Genomic DNA, 20,218 nt, shown 5'->3' with positions numbered 1-20,218 from the left:
CTCCATGAAAATAACCTGCTCCACTCTGAATGTGGATCTGTGTGGTGCACTAATGATGTCATCTGTTACTGCCCTTGCCTTTAGCATTACTGTTTCTCTGTCTGTTCTCTGTCTTGATATGTGCAGGCAGCTCTCACAAGCACCGCTAAACCTTTTCTGCATGCATTGAGGGAAGACGCATCTTATGCATTGCAACTGTGTGTACATTTCTTCTGAGTTTTGTTGAGGATTAATGATGTGGTTTAACACGTTCTAGTAGACGGCTTGTGGCTGTCTCTGTACATATCTGTGCTTGCCTTTTGCTGTTTATTTGGCATCATGGTTATGTGACATATATTTTCTGCTGCTATGCATGTGTGCCTGTGCATGTGTATCCCTATGTGCATGTATGTATGCATGCAGATCCACAAATCTCCATTTATTTTATATATATATAAGTACACATATGTGTTTATAAAAACAGATGTATGTGCAGATGCTTTATAGCTGAATTATACCAAATCTTTCACATGGGCTTCTCCACTTCCTGTTCTTCCCCTTTTGAGCTGTCACACAGTACCTGCATTGCCTTTCTGACAGACCATGGATCTGCATTCGGGACGTCGTCCTGCTTGGCAAAGCACTCTGAGAGCACTTAGAAGTATTTGCTTGATGTTTAGGTGGTGTCTCTGCCTGTCCTCCCAAAGGGTGCTTAGGAATGGTGGAATATCAGGAATACAAAATTATACTGTTAAAATGCTTTGGAATAGTTGACAGTGCTTGGGGAGGAAGGATGGAACAGAGTTCTATTCTAGAAGAGCAGCTCTTGCTGGTCTCTCTGAGTGCCTGTAGGTGTAGAAGCTGTTTATAGCTGAAGAGTTTTCTCAAATGTTCTCTTTTTCTCTGAAGGCTTCTGAGCATCTTGGATAAAGACTGTAGCAGAAATGGACACGGAAGGCTTTGGAGAGCTGCTCCAGCAGGCAGAACAGCTTGCGGCTGAGACTGAGGGCATCTCTGAGCTCCCTCATATGGAACGCAACCTGCAGGAGATCCAGCAGGCTGGGGAGCGCCTGCGTTCCCGCACCCTGACCCGCACCTCCCAGGAGACTGCAGATGTGAAGGCGTAAGTGCTGAGCAGTGGAGGTGGAATGCAGAGGACATAGACTGTTTGCAGGTTTGGTTTCTAACGTGTGGGGAGCCTTGCCAGGAGGATGCACCCAGGAGAAACAGAATTACTGCAAAGCTGTTTTCTTGCCTACTCCTTCTTGCTTACAAAAGGAAAAAAAAAAAAAAAAGTAACAGAGGGTTTAATCTGAGAAGCTACCATTCCCAGGTACTAAAGCCAAAAAGCGCAGTACTTTGTTCTGGCTGCTGCTGGAGACAATTAGCAACATGCTGTACAATTTTTCTATCAGGAAGGATTTGGCAGATGTGCGGTGCTGCAGTGGAACAGCAGAAAGTGTTTGATGGAGCTGAAGTGGTTAGATACATACATGTAGCTGTTCAGGGTTTGGTTTTGTGCATCTTTCATAGTAACTGGAAACACTGCACATGACTAGCTGCTGATATAACCATCACCAGCATGCTGAGGTTAGAGTTCTTAGCAGTAGCCCTGTCTGTTCTGTGCTGCTCTCATAGCTGTACAATTTCTTCCTTACAGGTCTGTTCTTCTTGGGTCCAGAGGGCTCGATATATCTCATATCTCTCAGCGGTTAGAGAGTCTAAGTGCAGCCACTACATTTGAGCCTCTTGAACCTGTGAAAGACACTGACATCCAGGTAGGTGCGATTCTGACATGGAAATCACACTCCCCTTGTAACTACTATCCCTGTGCTGCGATTCAAAGCTCTTCTGAAGCTCCTGTGGAAGTAGTTTTGCTCTGAGGATATTGTGGAAATAGTCTTGCACTTGTGGCCTTTGCAGAGCTGTCTTTGTTGGCTCTGCCAGCATAAATTGCGAAGGGACACCTCTCATAATTTTGAGGCCTCTTAAAATATCTGATCGGAAGAACAAATGTAGAACCACTTGGGAATTTCAAGGTGTTGGAGGTAGTTAATGTGCTGCAGTGGCAATGCTCAGTCATGGCTTAAAGCACCTGGTGGGAAGGCAGGACCAACCCAGGGGAGTTCTGGTGTGAGCAGTGCACCTGAGTGACTGGAAGGGGTAGAGCCAGGATCCACCTCTTCCCAGCCCTCATTTTAGGGTTGGCAGTGGAGGGAAGGCATCTCTTTGCTGGAGATCCCTGCCTGTCTGAGACCTTTTTGTGGTAAGCAGCTCTTTTCCTTCATTTCTGCATCCATGGCTGCTGCACGTTCTCTTTTGCTGTAGCCAAAGACTTTGCCACCATGCTACTATTCCAGTACTTTCCATCCCATTATAGCATTACATATGCAAAGGAGGTGAGTATGGCTTTTTCTTTTGCTGCATCTCAGACAACCTTGTCCAGATGGTAGACTGACTTTGTCACGTTTCCTACTCTTTACCAGTGTTAATCTATGGGAAAGTTCACAGGATTCTCTTGTGAACATCTCCAGGTGTCTTAAGAATTGTGACCCATCTATTTTGCTTTATGGTACTGGTCTGACCTTGTAGAATGTTTGTGCACTGTTTTTTTTTTTGTTTTGTTTTTTTTTTTTTAAAATGAAGAAGAATTCTGCAATATTCATTACTCACTTAAGAGCTGGTTACAGAATTGACATCGGGGGTTGTTTCCAAAATAAACAGTAGTCTGAATTATTGGTTAACCGTTTGAAAACTTATGTTATCGCTCCTTGCTGATAGATGGCAGACGTAGGAACATCAAAAGAGTTGTAAGCTCTTATTTTTCACAGACAAAATATGCCCTTAAATGTCCTCTCTTCAGAAGAGAATTCTCTATGAGGAAGGGAGGTGAAGAGATATTGTGTTGTCTATGTATCATCTCAGTGTTTGGTGCTGTTTTATTTTGTGTGGACAGGCTTTGGTTTCATTCAGATGTTAGGAGCTTTGTGGTCTCCTGCCTTCAGGTGGATTTACTTAATCTCCTGTGCTCCTAGGACCACAGCCTTTACTGTAGTAGTAGTGTGTGCCTTGGGTCCCAAGGAAGGGAGGTGTTCCCTTGCAGTGCTCCTGGGCTGTGTTTGGTTCTTGTGCAAACGTCTTTACCTCTGTGCTGAGGAAGATCATGGAACAGATCCTCCTGGAACCTACGCTAAGGCACGTGGGAGAGAGGGAGGTGATGCAAGGGAAGGCTCTCTGATGTCATTTATTGGGCTTCGGTCTCCCACAACATCCTTCTGTACAAATTGAAAAGATGTGGATTTGACAGGAGGACTGACTGCTCAATGGATGAGGACGTGGTCGTAAAATCTGGTTGTAAAATTGTACAAAGAGCACTGATCTCTGTGCAGACACTGAGCCAAACGGTGTTGCTCAGGAGTCAGTACTAGGACCAGTTTTCTTTGATATCTTCATCGATGATATCAACAGTGGGGTTGAGCGCACCTTCAGCTAGTGTGTGGATGACACCAAGCTGTGTGATAAGGCTGATGTGCCTGAGGGGTGGGAATGCCATCCAGAGAGACCCAGACAGGCTGAGCAGTGGGCTTAGGAGAACCTCATGAGGTCCAACAGGTGCAAGGTTTGCACCTGGGTCATAGCAACCCTCAATAGCAATACAAGCTGGGGGACAGAAGGATGGAGCACAGCCCCCCTGAAAAGGACCTGGGGTTTCTGGTGGGTGGCAGCTGGACATGAGGCAGCAGTGTGCCCTCACACCCACACAGCCAACCGTACCCTGGGCTGCATCCAAAGCAGTGCAGCCAGCAGGGCAGGGAGGGGATGTGCCCCTCTGCTCTGTGCTGTGAGACCTCGCCTGGAGCACTGCGTCCAGATGGGAGTGCTCAGTACAGAAAGACATGGACCTGTTGGAGAGCATCCAGAGGAGGGCCACAGAAATGACCCGAGGGATGGAGTGCCTCCCTACAGGGACAGGCTGAGAGCTGGGGCTGTGCAGCATGCAGAAGGGAAAGGCTGCAGGGAGAGCTGAGAGCAGCCTTCAGCATCTAAAGGGGCTGTAAGAAAGAAGGGGATGACTCTTTAGTGGGCTCTGTTGTGACAGGACAAGGGGAAATGATTCAAACCAAGAGAGGGGAAATGTAGACTTGAGTATAAAGAAACAGGGTTTTTTTAATGTAGGGATTGAGAAGCACTGACACAGGCTGTCCAGAGAGGTGCTGCTGCCCCATCCCTGCAGACTGGTCATCCAAGGTCAGGCTGTATGGGGCTCTGAGCACTGCTGGAGCTGTGGATGTTCCTGCTCAGTGCAGGGAGTGGGAGCAGGTGGCCTTTAAGGTCCCTTCCAACTCAGACCATTCTGTGACTCTTTAAAATTGGCCCATTTGCATCTTCAGGTGCTAAAATGCCTCTGTTTCTAGCTATTTGTAGCTGGTAACTGTTGAGTCACAGCCTGAGGAAAGGACCGGGTCAGCCCTGGGAGCACAGGTGAAGGCAGTTCAGCTGTGAGACAGGAAGGGATAGAGACTGGCTGCACCTCTCCTAAACCTCATTTAAGGGCTGGCTGCCACTGGGGAAGGATCTCCTGGGGATCCCACCTTGGTGAAGGTTTGTCCTGTGAACCTGGAATCTTCTGATACGGGTGAGCAATCTTCTTCACTTCCTTTATGGCACGTTTCTGTTGTGCCAGTCCTTCTGTCACTGCACTTCTGTTGTAATGCATTTCCCATTGTGTTGTTCTGTCCAACTGCTCCACTAGCCATCATTTACAATCTATCTTTTTGCTACCAAAGTTAAGCACTTTTGTTCAGTGAGACAGTTTGAAAGGGAAACGTTTTGAAATACAAGTTGAGCACTTTTTTCCCTAGCATGAATTTAATTGGCTGAACTTTTTTCTGGCTTATTTCTCACTGATTTTTGACTTTCAGCATAGTAGAACTTGATGCAAAGAACGTGTATGTGTGTATGCATATAAATGTAGTGTAGTAAATAAGAAATATCTCACTCGTTGTTTTTGTACTTTAAGATGCAGTGCAAATATGCTTTTTACGTAAGCTTGATACAGTGAGTATGGATACATTTCTTAAACAGGATAAGAGAGTTGTTTCAAATTTATCATTAAAGGCAGCGATGAATTGAAAATCCATGTGTTTAAATGGTGAAATCAGCCAGTGAGATTCAGCCTTTCCTTTAGGAAAACAGCTAAAAAGTACAAATGAAAAGCAGGATTAAAGTTGCTAACTTAAATCAGATTTCACTGTTTGCTGCTTTGGGTCATGATTAGTGCCAGTGATTTGATCAGTGATCACTTCAATTTAAATCTAACTTCTCATGTCTGAGGCCTAATGCACGTGTGCTTTGAGTCCTCAAGTTTTTTTGCAGACTGTGTGAGGAAAGCACTCCTGCTAAGTTTGCTACAGGTGATGCGCAGAGGGGAGCGTGGCGAGGTGCTCTGCTTCAGGTGACTGGGCTCCCATAGGGCACGTGAGTGTGAAATGCTTTGCCCTGCTTGTTTTGGCAGTTAGCAACTGCAAGGGTTTTTTTTTTCTGCAGCTTTGCAGAACATCATCCTTTCCTTTGTCGGGGGATATTTGCAGTCACATCTCAAGCTGTCTGGCTGATGTTGACAATGGTTTGTTGTCTGAATTTGGACAAGTCTCTGTGCTTGTCTGGAGGCTCTGGTGCACAGTTCTCGACAGCAGGGTTTGTCCTTCCCAAGTGGTTTTTGGTAACTTCTTGTCAGTTATGTAAGAAGGCCTTTGTGCTGTACATTACCCTGAGTTTTCTTCTATCAGCCAGGTAGATCTTAAAGTTATTTGACACTTTTGATAAGAACTCAGTACAAAAGCTTCCTATGTTACTTTCTCTTATGGTTGTATTGGGATAGGTTATCATTCTCCCTAGCTAATTGCTTTCCTCAGGCTTCTCCAGATTCACTGTGTTTATCTGGGGTCAGATACAGCTGTCTCTTTATGCTGTGTAGAACTCTTTTTCCATAGCTTGTTCCAGTTATTTCCTGGAGAGCAGCGTGCAGGTGATACAAGGAATGGATCTTCTCCAGGACTGGACTGTTCCTCTGCTGATACTCAGTATTCACACGGGCATACTCTCAGGTTTTAGTTCTGGGGGTTGAGAGGAGCAGTTCTGCCCTGCATCAACACTGCAGCCAGCACTAACTCTACCACTCCTATTTTTTTAATCAGCAAAAATAAGCTTTGCTCACAGCTTACCTGCATCATAGATTGAGCTGCTCTTTCTTTGTTGCATTTTATGTTTTTTTGATGCTCAGTGATACTCTCAGGCTGGTGTGGTTTGCAGCAAGTTTGTCCAGCTTTAAACCCTGTCTGAAACTTGTTTATATCATCTCTAGACCCGTCAGCACTTACGCTGCTGTTAGATGTGTAGCGTCCCTCAAGCTGAAATTTGTGCAGTTAGTGCTATCCCTTCATAAATACTTCACAGCATCGGTTCGTTCTGAGGCTGAAACTTCTTCTTTTTCTTTTTTTTTCAAGTAAAACCTGAAGCTGCAAGTGCACTTTTCTTTCCTGTAAAGCTGCAGTGCTGTGCTGATACAGCCTACCAGCACCACGCTGCAGGGGCAGCTGATGTCCTTGGAGGTGGACGTGGCACTGATGCCAGAGGCACAGCTCTGGTCTGTAGGCTTTGCTGATAACTGCACTTGAGCAAGGGTTACCAATTTTAAATGGTTATTGTATGAATGTTACGTTGTTACTGACTGAAGTTCCATTGAAGCTCTTAGAGCATGATGATGCTCTTTGGACTTCCTGCCATGCTCTCCCACGTCATGGTAATTGCATCTGTGCTAACAGCAGCGAAAGAACTCGCTGGTTTCCCTGACAGTCTGCTTGAGCTTCTCCATCATTCTTGCTGAAAGTATTTACTTACTGACTGTTCCTTCTCATATTGCCATCTATTCTAGCAGACTGTATGTGGGCAGCATAGAGAGCTTTGCTGGAATATCAGCACTGCAGAGGGAGAATTCCAGGAAATACCTTGCTGCTTCTCAAGAGAGTCAGATACAGCATAAACATCAGGGAGGAGTGTACTGGGGCATGATGTTGTGAGGCATCCAGAAGGCATTAAGAGAATCTAGGAATTCACCTTAATAGATGCCTCAGGTTGGATTAATAGAAAAGAGACTTTCTGTACAGAGCCTCTTTTAAACCTGTACTCCATAGTGCTGACTAAAAAGAAATGCACCAAATTGCAGCTCAATTAATTATCTGAATTATTTATCAGTTGTGAAATGTAAATTGCTTGTACATAAAGGGGTTGTGAGTCCAGGAAATGTCTCCCACTGGAGCAGTAGGCCAGGAAGATTATGGACGAGATTCTATGTGTGCCACTGAATTAGAGGGATTTGTATTTTTCCTTTCTCCTTTCAAAGACTGTTTTTAAACCATATGCAAAACAGCAGACGTTTCTCATAGCAAATCCATTTCATTGCCTCAAGTTTATTAAGACCCAGATTTTTGAAATTCTAATTGTTGGTAAGCCCTCGTTTGACAAAATCTCTTCTTAGGTGAAAATGCCAGTTAAGTGATTCTTGGTGGTCCTTAACAGAGCACAGGTAGATGCACATCTCTCCTCTTTTTTGTTTCTGTTCATGTAAGTGTGGCTGATGTGAGCTGATCTCTGTGAAGATGAGGTGTGTGTGCATCAATGTGATGCTGATGTTCTCAGTTCTGTAGAGGTGAACTGTGATGTCCTCTTGCAGTGAGAGCTGTTGTAGCAGACCTCTGGCCCTGGGAATGGCAGCAAGAGGAGGAATCATTACAAGTGCATGGAAAGGCTGCACAGTTGCAATGCATACGAAATGGCTTGTGCATTTATTTCATCTTTGGATGTCAGAGTTTGAGTGCTGCTCTCGTAAACGTGCTGAGGGTATGTAGTGGGGTTAGCTGCAGCATCAGGACCCGATACATATCTACTAAGGCTTTTTGGCAGATTGCAGTCTGTGTGCTCTGTATGTAGCGGTGGTTTGGTGGTAGATTGGTCTTCTCATATGTGTTTTAAAGCCTCATAAGCCCAAAGTCAATTTTAAGAAATGATATCGCCCTATTAAGGCTTGGTCAAGCTCTCTGCATCTCCTTGAAATGGATCCCAGAAACAGACGCAGCTCCCCTCGCTTGTGCTGTTTTACCTGTTTAGGAAGCTCAAGGGAAATGTTGGCCTTCAGTGAGGCTGTTCCCCTCTGTACAGCAGCTTCACCTGGAGCTTCTGAGCTAGACACAACTGAAATCAACGATTGCATACCAGGGTTTCTTTCTGTTTTCTGGGCATGGGTGTTTATTGTCTGAATAGCTCTTTAGAGCTCCAAGTACAGAAAGAAGAGCTTTTGTCTAAATGAAGGCAGGAGGTTAAACTCCAAATCCTTCCAGGCGGCCTCTGAGGCAGACTGAAATTATCTGGGATTTCTTTGCATTTTGCAGTCTGCTGTAAGCAGGCTTTGTACCAGGAGCAGCTGTGACTCCCTGTTCTGATGCTGTTCCTGAGGTAGGCCATGGTCCTGAGATGCCCACCTCAGCTCTGTGTGTTCTGGCTGTGTGTGCATGCTGTGTGTGCCTTTGGAAAGTCCTGAGCTCTGACATCAGGTGCTGAAAGGCTGTTGTCCAACCTCCCAGCCTGGGCTGCTATATTTTATATTGTCATTTGTGATACGTTTTGTGGTGTCCACTAGAATCATACCAAAGCCTGTGGTAATCTACCAGAGTGTAACTAAAATCGGAGATAAGAAATGGAAATGCTGACACAACCTTAAAGGGGCAGCCTCAAGTGCTGTTCACCCTCTGTTGTTTGCATTAGCTTAGCCTGAAAATGCATTTTTCCTTTTACAGACTTTTGTCCTTTCCAATTTGCCAAACATTGATTTCTGCCCCCCAAGTCCTTCAGTTCTAATGGAGCTTGAAATTAAGGTGGCTTTATTTTTCTGTTGCCTCCTTGTTCATGCTAATCAATGATGCCAGCACAGCTGTGGGGGCCTTTTAACCATTGTAGAGCCAGGACACTGAGCACGAGTGGATAATCTTCTACCTTGTTTGTCTTAGGGTCAGTTGTTAGCTGCTGGTTTTTTTTGTGTGCGTTTTTGTAGCTCTAATGAAGAATTTATCTGTGGTCATAGTTGTGGATTCTCAGAAGCTTTAGAAATCTTATGCTCCCAAAGCAGTTCTCCATGCAGGTTCTTGGAAGTCACTTTTTTTTTCCTTCCACTAGAAGTGCATGCTGGGATCAAGGCCTTTGGGTATTTCTTGTCGGTCTCATCCAGAATTGGACCTAATGTTTGCATTTAGGCATGTAAATCATGAATATAAATATCCTGGTAATTAAATGTGTCCAGAGACAGTTTAAATGCAACTGAAGAAAGCAGTGGTGTGGAATGAATGAGTGTTTTGACGTGCAGCAAATGGAGCACTGTGCCGAGGGACCTGGATCTAAGAAATATAAATCACCACAACGAAGGGAGAAATGTGGAACCCATCAGTGAGATGAGGGATCTTCTGCACTGTGCAACAGTGTTACATGGAGCTGTGCAGGAGCACTGCCTGCCTGTGGGTCTGCAGGGCGCTGAGATGCGCAGAGCCTTTTGCAGCAGGCAGTCTTTGTGGGGCTGCCAAGGGCTGGGTGGCTCAGCTGCCACCTCCTGGACCCCAGGGCTGCTCCAGGTGGGCAGGATGGCCCCGATCCTCCCAGCACTCTCCTAGAGTGCTCCGGGAGGTGCTGAGGTGTGTGCAGTCGATGGCATCAAAGAGTGCAGGTGCAGGGTTCTCTGGTTTGCAGCTGGCTGGTAAAATGACAGGCAAACAGCTCCTCTACCACTGAAAGGTGAGTAAATAATGTTGTATAAAAGGAGGAGGGAGGAAAAGCCCCAAACATTGGTACTTGTTTAGGATTCTTGGTTTTGTGGGAGGTTCTTTTTTTGCACGTTATTTTTTCCTCTATGTGCTTAGTTTACATCTAAGCAGCAATTTTCTTTGCTTCTCATCACCGGTTTAATAACACAAATCAGTATTGCAGTTTTAAATCACCCTGGCCTTATTAACCTTAAAGCTTGTGTGAGGAAGACCACAGCACAGTTGAGGTAGGATACTTTATGGCATCTCTCTCCAGTATTCCATTAGTTATCCAAATCGCCCTCACTCGGTAGGTGTGATATTGAACTGTTTGCATTTTGTTGTTTGCCAACTGGAGTCTTTGTGTAGGGATCTTCCAGTTCCGTGTGATTCTGATTGTGAATCCTAGGGTTTAGGAATGGGGAAAGATGTGGCCTGCCCCTTCTTCTCCTGTACTGGGTAAGAAGAGAGTGAGAGAGCACGAGAGGGGAATTTCCAAATGTTATACTAACACAAGGTCATGAGCTGGAGGAATTGAGGCCACTTGTTCTAGTAGCTATGTTTATTGGTCCATTTAAATTCTGCTCCATTCTAGCACATCTTATATTTCCTGTCTGCTTACTCAGATACATTCTTTGCATATATCAAATAAGTACGACTGTTGACTTCTAATAAACACCTATGAAGTATCCGTCGTAAACATCTTAAAATGGAGACTGGATTTTGAGTCACAACACTTGGCTTCATCCCCCACCCCTTGTTTTTTCCTTCTTACATTGATATTCATCAAAGAGCAGAGCCATGCAGTAAAATTGTTCCAATCCCTAATTGAATGCAAAGCTGTACTTCTGTGGCAGGGCAAATATACCTGTTGCTGCAGAGGCACTTTGGAGACCACAGCTCTCAGCTCCAGCTTCTCATGTGCTGAGCTGTGGGCACCTCTGCTTCTCAGTCCTGCAGGATCCTTGCAGATGGAACCTGATAGTCTGAGTGGGAGTTTCCCAAGAAGCCCTCATGGAGCAGTGTTACTATTACATGTTGTACTATGGGATCAGTAATGGTTTGTAGTAGGCTGTAGGTTCAGTGTTGCACCTTACCAGGGGGACTGAGCTTCTGGCAATGTAGCTCTTCATGTCATTTTGTGAACGCTGAGCTCTTGTACTGATGCTCGCCTAGACAGCATGTGCAAAGTGACTATTGGAATTAGTGTTCTTGTGGCACTGGAAATATTTCAGTCTCTGTAGTGGTACAAACAGTAGTGAAGACACAATGCTGAGAGATGAATTCCTTCATCTGTCTCCATTTATCACGTGATAGAGCAGTGACGGAGGCTAAAGGCTTTTGCAAAGCACCACTCCGTTTTCTGCTGTAAAGTATTGATATTCCCATCAATTTTGAAATCCACATGACTTTACAGGAGAGGATTCCCAGTACCTTAGTTATGGCTCTGAAATGAATTACAGCACAGCACTGCAGGTCAGCTTGTAGAGCAACTGGTTATAAGCAGAAGCACGCCTGATTCGGCTTTGTTATCTTTAAGAAAAAAGGTGAAGATGAACAACAAGCTGACAGAGCTTTGTCTCAGCACTGGGACTTCTTGCAACTTTCAGTCCTGGTTCAGCTGTAATTGCAGAGGTTTTGGCTTTTTGCAGAGGTCTGGGTTAGAAAAATGCAGATTTGCCTTTAAGCCAGGTGTGGCTCTTTCCTTCTGGAAAGGTAAAGGGATTTTCTTTAACTGCAATCAAAAGAATTCTGGTCTTCAGCAAACTTCTCTGATCTGGGTGGTGGTTTGGAGCTGTCCTATACAAAAGGAGGTGTTGGTTTTTTTTTTTCCCTCCTGAACTGCGTGGTTGGTTTGATATCTTTTGTTTCTTTAGCATTACCTTAAATACTTTTTTCAACCGACTCCTTGTAGTGCTCAGAGCTGAAGAAAGCCAAGAAAAGTTTGTAGTACGAGCAGGCCACAGCCGCTCCTGAGGACACAAACAGCTGAAAACCATGGACACTTCATCCAGCAGGCCTGTTCATCAAACTGTTACTGCTTTCTAGGTGTCAACCTGCTGATGTGTGCAAGCTTCCACATGCAAAACAGCAACCTGAAAATTGTGCAGCTTGCAGATGAGGTGAAGTTAGAAGGAGTTCTTGTTCTTACCAAGACATGCTCCTGAAGGAAAGTTGCGGCCTGTAGAGTTGGAAGTGGGGACACATCTGTTCACTCGTTTAGATTTTTGGCACTTCTGTTCTCCCTGCCTCCTTTCTGTTTTCTTCCCTATCTTTATTTCTCACCTCGTTCTCATTTCTTTCTCAGTCCATTTGTATTTTTCCTATTTGGGATCCGTTTGTTGCCTCCTGCTCACTCCTTGCTCACTTCTGTGTTTTGACAGTATTTTGGTTGCAGGAGAGTTATTCACTGCCACTGTGCTGAACTGTTAAGATCTCATTTAAACAAAAAGCAGTTGTGAAATGTCTGTTGTGTTGGTTTTCTGCGCACAGGGAAACGACCAAAGGAGGCTTAGGGAGGTGAGCTGGAAACTGTCTTCACCATCCCATTATTTAAATCTTAGTAAGTATGCAAGGTGCTCCTGCCAGGAAGGATCTGTGTGCTGCATTTTGATCCTCAGCTAACAGATTTTCTTTTTAACTTAACTGGACCAACATACCTAACTGTCGCTTGGTACAAATGACTGGAGAAGCTCGGAAGGACTTACTTTCACAATAACTTAATGGAGATTAAATTAGCATGTTGCCAGCTTTTTTGACAGCAGGGCAGGTCTCTGGGCGTCCCTCTAAAGCACCAATTAATACTTGATGTGAGGTCTGAGTTGCTTCTGTGTGCTCATGAGCAGCACAGGGTAGGCCAGAGGAGCAGCACTGGCTGGGATTATCTGATTACTTTACCAGCTTCTCTGTTGTCTAAGTGTTAGATCTTGGTTGGATCCCAGAAGCACTAAGGTATTCTTTCCACAGTTTTATTATTTAGCACAGTCCTGAATATCATCAATATCCATATACATACTGAGTCAGTTTTTTAATCCCATTATGTTTTTGGCCTTGCTGTCTTCCTGTGGCGCTAAGTTCCACCATTCAATTACAGATTGTGTTAAAATTTATTTCCTCTTGCTGGTTTTGAGCTTGGCATCGCTTAACTTTCAGCTGACATCCCTTCCTCGTTGTTCAGAGTTGGAGCTCTGGATCCACCCTTTCTAGAGTCTGTATTTCAGATTTCTGATACAGCTTCTCTTACACAGTCCCTTTCTAATGTCATCCACCCCCAAATTGTGCCAGTCACATCGAATGGCAGGGTGCACATGCTGGTTCCTCAGGTCTGTTCTACCATTTCTTTTGACGCTGGCTGTCCAGCTTGCCCAAGCTGCGATCTTGTTTGGCTTCCCAGTCATCAAACTGAGCATAGCCACACTTGGTGACAGAGGCTGAAGCTGCACTGTGTGAAGGGTTTGCTTCTGATCGCAGGTAAGTGGGAATGTGCAGGTGAGGACAGCACGGGTGTCGTGACAAATCCTCTGTGTCTGCAAGTCGGCAGGATTCTTCAGGCCAAATTCTGATGTGTGAGAGAAGGAACTTGAGAAGTGGGGGAGAGAATGGGGAAGAGGCATTTCAGGCAGATGAGTGGGAGCCTGCATGTTTACCCGCAGATCCTTTCAGCGGTAATTGATTTTGCCTGCTATGGTTACCATATAGTATCTATGATGAAACATTGATTCTTTCTATCCTCCGCTGCCCCGAGGCTGGTAACAGAAAATGGTGTGTTTAAATCAGTTTCCTGTCAGTTAAGCAGATACAAATACATAAAGGCCTTAATGAACCTGAAATTAGCGCTCGTGCAGTAGTCACGAGACCTGCCACCGTCCTGTCTGAAAGGGAGCATCCCCATCCCGAGCTCCTAGGGTGAGCTTTTGCACTTTTGGGCTCTGTGCTCCTTTTCATAGACCTTGCCCTGCTGGCTTTCTCGGTTCCTGTCTAGCTTGATTTAATTTTTCCAAGGTTCACGATGGCTTATCCTGAAAATTTGCAGTTCATCTCTAATGGTAAGAGGCTTGATTGCTCAACAGATACTGCGAATCAATATCACTTCTCTCATTTCTGTTTTGCAGTTTGATCTGAGGTTAATACTTGTCGTATTTGCCGGTAGGATGAAGTACGCAGTGATTAGTTAATGTGCTGTGCTAAATGTTTTGCTGCTTGTCTGTGGTTTTGTACCCCTGGAAGATTCCTTCTTTGCTACCTTTCCTAATATCCTCTTGCTTTTTTGTTCTGAGGAAAGGCTTTGTGTCTGCATGGGAGCTTTTGTTTTTAATGAACTTAGTGTTTAGTGAATTATGGGTATAAGTCCTCAGTAAGAATGCTGCCTGTGGCTTGCTGCTGCTGGAGCTGGGGAAGCTGGGAAGGGGTTACCCTCGGTTCTTGTCTGCCATCTCTGGCTAAGTCCCATAGCTGACAGAAGTGGCCTTTTGCAGAGCATCATTGGGAAGAAAAGGGTCCTGCTTTCAGTCATACATGATCTCTGCCATAAATATCAACAGCTTCACTTTGTGTAGGAATAACAGCCTTTTGCAGCAGAGTGCCGTAACAGATCTCTTTCCAGCAGTAAAACTGGCATCAGGGGATTGAAACTGCAGTCTGCCTTAAAGGGCAGGGTTTAGTGGTTTGTCTCAATAGATTCATCTTCTCCTGGTTATGTTGTTATATCACTGCTTGCAACCTTTCTTTCTCAAACTCTTCCGCATTCCTTGCCTCTTGAGAAATGCCTCTAACAGTTTCTTTCTGAGATGAAGTCCTAATTTCCAGTCAATATATATTATGTATTGGCAGTGCATCCTGGCAACGAGTGCTGCTTGAAACCACATATTCTGAGAGGAAGGTGGGAAGCAGAATTTAGAGGTTCAGTAGGAGTGTGACGTGTGTTGGAAATATTCAAGCGGATCCAGAGGAGGTTCATCTTGCAGCCTGGTGGTGTTTCGAAACCATGGATCTCATGCAGGCCTCCTCTTGCCTTTAGCACCAGGAAGCAGCGTACCTCACTGCTGGGATATGCGAATGGTGATGGCATCCTCACTGAGCTTTTTGTCTCTCCGTGTCTGTTACATTCACATACTGTGCAGACTGTGTTCTTTGCTTGTTCCAGGGCTACATGTATCTTGGTTGGCAGGCTTCTTGGAACAGCATTTTTCTGATTCTTTCTATGAACCTTGCCTTGGAAACTTGGAAATTAGATGCTGAAACAGAAGAATAACCACCTTTTATAATGGGAGTGAGTGTTCCTGGTGCTCTTTTGTATTCTGACTTTAAGCAAGCTGAACAGGCAGAGGACTATATGTGGCAGGAGGGTTGTGATCTGGTTGCATGTGCTGCTGAAGAGCGTTGATGGCCAAGCAGGCTGTGCTTTCACGTCACTGAGGCCCTGTCACCAGTGTCAAAGGTAACTGATTGCTCGATTCCATCTTTTATTCCGACTGAAGTTCCCAAAGTGATAAATTGAAAACCATCCTGGCAAGGTTCGTGTACCTATCTGCCTTATAGAAAATGTATGCAGTAGACGGTGAAATTGAATCGCTGTCACGTGTGACTAAAGAAAAGGGCTTTTTGTTTCTTTCGCAATTTATTTTTCAGCAAGTGTTGCAGTTTGTTTTTATAAGCTGGTTATGTAGTTATTGCACTGCCTTGAGAAGCTGAGTTCTGCTAAACGTGTGAATTCATGGAGCCTTTTGTCCTTGAGCAGACAAGGTAAGCTCCTCCGAGTTTACGATCAACTCCCAAGCTTATTTATCTATTCCACTCCTATTTTTCTGTCTCAGAACAACCCTTTACAACATTTATAGCACCAGGTCTTTGGCCTTTCTGTGAAGTATTGAATAGTTAAACTCAGCTTACAGTTTCTAGAGCAGTCAGATAGTACCATATGAGCATCAGTATTGGCAGCCTCTTCTGAGACTTCCATGTGGTCACACAGTGATGTGCCTTCGTGCAACGCTGGTGGCACTACAAGCTTACCTGTGGGAGCAGCACTGATCTAAGTAATAAATACAATGATGATAATACCAAGTACTGATTGATTTAGCTCTTGTCAATGGGGATGGCTACACAGTCTAAATCTTGTTTACTCAAAATGACAGTTTTGCAGCCAGTTGCTTTGGGCTACTATTCTTGTTTTCTAGGTCTGTTGTCAGTAGAAATAATTGAAGTGCAGCACTACTCTTCAAAACATCTGCACGAAAGCAGTGCTTTTTGATGTACATCTGGTTTGGAGCACAACTGCACTGGCAGGCCGGGATATAGATGCATGGAGAAATGAAGGTTGAAATGGGAGTGCATTCTGTAAATTGGCGTTGAATGTAGCTTTGGGAGGTACAGGACTGGCACATCCAGCAGAGCTGCGGTTCGGTGGGTTGAACTGCAGCCGTGGACAGGCAGGGCATTAACTATGCATGTCTGCATAGCTTCTACCTCCATTTACAGCAACTTATTGAATGTTATATTTGGAAAGCAGGGCGGTGGGCAGGGCAGCACACACTGTGACTACTTAAAGAAAAGATGTTGCCTTAAAATCTCAAACCGTAACTTATAGTAATGGCTGTCCCTGCTTTTTCTATGTCAAGCTGGAATAATTGAGAGATTCTGTTGCATATGGAAAATCAAAACGCTTTTGTCATGTTTTGACTTCTTTATTTGTATTCAGATCTAAGCAACTGCTGTGCTCTCCATGCTTTGGAATCATCCAATGGCAAAAGGGTATTGTACATTATTTTACAGCAGACATTAATTGAAGCCCAAATGTTTAACTTCTGAAGCCGGACGTTCTAAAATAGCAATAAAAATGAAGAGTGATCTTGGAGGTACATTTTTGTTTGGGGAATTTAGAACAAGGCTGTCATGAGGAGCCACAGATGCAGGTTTTCAGCACTTCAGATTTATCCATTTACACTTTGAAAGCAGGGTGTTCAAAACAAACACAACTGCTGTCAGATGTGCTCTGGACAAGCAGGAAATAGGGGAAGCTCTTTGGGCAGAGAAACGAAGGGAATAAGACTTACCAACTTTGAAAGCAAGAAATACGTTCCAAGAGTATTTTGGAGCAGGAATGTCATTTTAAATATCTGTGGTGCCTTATTGCACTGATTCAAATATTGAATGGCATCTGACCCTTGAATTTCTGGATTCTTGTCTGCCTGGCCCCCCTCAGCAGGTATATTTACTTAAAACAGCCTTCTGCAGCAGCTGTTTTCAGCACGGGGACTCAGGAAAGCTCGACCTGCTTTTTTTGTTGTTGCTAATTTCATGCTTGACGTTGAATTAAAAAATGCCTTCCTGTGTGTCAGTTTCCTCACCTGGGAAGTTAGGAGTCCGCATTTACCATTGGCTCTTATGAGGTTGGCAGAGCCTGTAACAGAAACTTGTACAGATGTTTTCCTTTTTACTGTTTACAGACCTCTGTGCTGGTTGTGTTCCTGCTCGCTATTGAGCAGCATTTAACTGGATGCTGCTTTCCTTCTGACACCAGACCACAGGAAGGGTGAGGGTATTCAGCAGCAGTTTTCAGGCTCAGCACTGCTTAAGAAGCAGAGCCCTTGGTGCTCCTGTGCTCCAGTGACTGCCAGCACAGCTCCTTTCCCCACCTGAAGCAAGGAATTGAAGCCATGCTACAGCAGCCACGCTGAACCCCCTCCTTCTATTTCAGCGACATTTGCAGGGGCTGTCACCAGTCTGAGCTGGACATCTCCTGCTTCTCCAAGTGGAAATTGTGCTAAGGCTGCCATTCATTCTCTGAGCTGAAACTGCAGCCGTGCAAAACCCTTCAATTAAACTGGCAGTTGATGAGAGTCAGAGACTGGGAGACTCGAGTCAATACAGCCGTCGCCTGCTACCCAGTAACAATCACTTTGTGCAGCAGTATTTTATAGAATCCTCTCACTTGAGATGGGTTGTTTAGGTTGCACGTGTTCACAGGGTGCACGAGTTGAACAGCAGGACCTGATGCTGAGCTGGGATCGCGCACTCTTGGGCCCCCTGTGCGTCCCTGGTCTTTGGTGGCTGGGCTGGCTGCATCGGCTCCTCGTGCAGAGCTCAACCTCAAGGTGCAGAGCATAACCTCCAGGTGCAGGCTTCCAAGCATCAGCAAAACGTCTTTCTTGATCCACAGCCTTGCTTTCTTGTTTCTGGCAGGAACCCCAGGGACACAAGATAGTTTGAGCAAATAGATGTAGAGTATCTGTGGGAGGATTTCCGAAACAATCATTCTCTGTTTCCCTCTGTGTTTGCAGGCTCTGGGAAGCAAATGGAGAATTCAGCTGCCTTGTTTACCGAAGCTATTATGCTGCCTTAGCCATGCCGTGATGAAGTTCCATTTCAGTACTGAGCTCACAAGGCTGTGGAGATAAAAATAATCAATTTAGTTTTTGTCCTCCTGTTTTCATGGATTTCACAGTGGAGGATCAATGGCTGCTACCATTTCTCCCTGAGAAGCAGACTCACCCCAAACCTTTCTTTGGGTGTAGGCAGCTCTCCAGCTCCCCAGAACCCACTGTTCTTTCTGCAGTTCAGAAATAGAGAGGTGGTTCAGCATTACGACCGTGGCTCAGAATAGGAAGCCAGAGCTAACTCAATTTAGAGCATTTGTTCCATTGCAGAGCAATTCTGCCTGATGCTCAGTGCTTTCCAGAGGGTGTTCAAATCTTGTACTCTGCAGAGCTTGCCTTTGGCTTCATATGATCAGGCTGATAAAATATGTTGAGGGAGGACATACAGGACTGATGCTGTGCAGGCAATTAAAATCCATGAATTGGATTAAGCCCCGAATGTTAGTATGCTTTGATGTGATTCTTTGTTTTGTTTTGATTTAGATGCTTTTTGGAGATAAAGTTGGAAGCAGTTGCTTGGGGCTTAGCTGTTTGAGGCTGCTTTATTTTGCTGTTCATACCTATTGATTTGCTTGATTAATTTTGTTTCTGGCATTCTGTACTTCTTATTCCTGACTTTTTTACCCTCTTGAGTAAATAAATGAACAAGCAATCTGTACAACCCACAGGATCAATTAGGTCTGGACTTCAAGAAAAATATTTGGTAGCGGTGAAATGTGTGCTTTATTTCTTCTTCAGAAGGCCTTATTTTTTATTTGGAGCTGAGCTTGACAAAGAAGGATGAGGCCAGAAGCAGTTATCAAAGAGTGCATTGTATTTTTACTGTAATACTGGCATATTGATTGTTGACTTATTGGTGGGCTTAATGCACAACCATTTCCTTAGTTAGTGTTTGAACATCCATTAAAATGTTGACTTGGTGCCAGAATGTTGAAATCCTGCATTTTATAATATAATTTGGCTATCCAAAGGTACTAATGTGGTTTGGATTTAAAGAAAAAAAAAAAAAAAAAAAAGTAAGAGCAAGTCTTGAGTTTCCTTGTTTGTTTTTGTGCTTGTTAACCTTTACACACTGCAATGGATCTGTGAAGATGGAGGCACTGAGAAGACAGGGGTGGAGGCAGTCAGTCCTGATGTTTTGAGGTTTGTGCCTTTGAAACTTCTCAGTTTTTCTTTTTGAAGATGCCCCATGTTGCCGAGCTGTTGACAGAGGTTTGGGGATGCGGAGCATTCTCGCCGATTCGTTAATCATAGCATGGCTCGTGCTGGAAGGGACCTCTATGGTCATCAGGTCATCAGGTTCCATCCCCACTGCAGCAGGCAGGGCTGCCAGCTGCTAGCTGTAGTGCCAGCCCAGGCTGCCCAGAGCCCCATCCAACCTGGCCTTGAACACCTCCAGGGATGGACGGGGCATCCACAGCCTCTCTGGGCAGCTGTTCCAGCACCTCACCACCCTGTCAGTGAAAAACTTCCCCCGACATCTAATCTAAATCTCCCTTCCTTTAGTTTAAAATCATTCCCCCTTGTCCTCTAGACAGGGGTAGACAGGTTGCTGTCTATCCACATAGAAAGGTGATTTCTCCCATACTGGAAGGCTGTAGTGAGGTCTCCCTACAGCTTTGTCTTTTCCAGGCTGAGCAAGCCCAGCTTCTTCAGCCTGTTTTTATAGGAGAGGTGCCCCAGTCCTTAATTTATTGGTTTAAAATTAGCCATTGTTTTGTTTGTTTGGTTTTTTTTTTTTTCCTTCTAAAGAAAAGCTTTCTGTTACAGGTGAGCAGCATTGCCCACAAGAACATCTCTGTTATCTTGTAGTTCTTCTCAGATGTGGGGTATGGCTCTGTGTTCCCTGCAGCACTGTGGGCAGTCTGTGCTCACCCACACTGGGTGCTGGGACGTGCTCCATCCACTTGGTCCCTTTGGCTTGTCTCAGGGCTGTACTTCTGATAGGGCAGTTCTCTAACTTGCAGGAAGGGCTGCAGTGATTAGGACTATAGGTATGCAAGGCCTGTTGCTGTTGTACAG

At 44.8% G+C, this 20,218-nt stretch overlaps 1 protein-coding gene across 3 annotated transcripts in view; it reads left to right on the top strand.

The window, feature by feature from the left end:
- NUP93 (nucleoporin 93) overlaps nucleotides 1-20,218 on the top strand; it is a 69,271-nt gene that overhangs the window by 4,161 nt on the left and 44,892 nt on the right. For all 3 annotated transcript variants that reach the window (XM_048958178.1, XM_048958177.1, XM_048958179.1), the window contains exons 2-3: nucleotides 889-1,102; nucleotides 1,640-1,757. In XM_048958178.1, coding sequence (XP_048814135.1) covers nucleotides 924-1,102; nucleotides 1,640-1,757 — 297 coding nt within the window. In that variant the 5' untranslated portion in view covers nucleotides 889-923. The remainder of the gene's footprint in view (nucleotides 1-888; nucleotides 1,103-1,639; nucleotides 1,758-20,218) is intronic.

The sequence above is a fragment of the Lagopus muta genome, chromosome 12, assembly GCF_023343835.1.
Source record: "Lagopus muta isolate bLagMut1 chromosome 12, bLagMut1 primary, whole genome shotgun sequence".
In the NCBI taxonomy this organism is placed as follows: domain Eukaryota; kingdom Metazoa; phylum Chordata; class Aves; order Galliformes; family Phasianidae; genus Lagopus; species Lagopus muta.
This window is presented reverse-complemented; position numbering and strand designations above follow the sequence as displayed.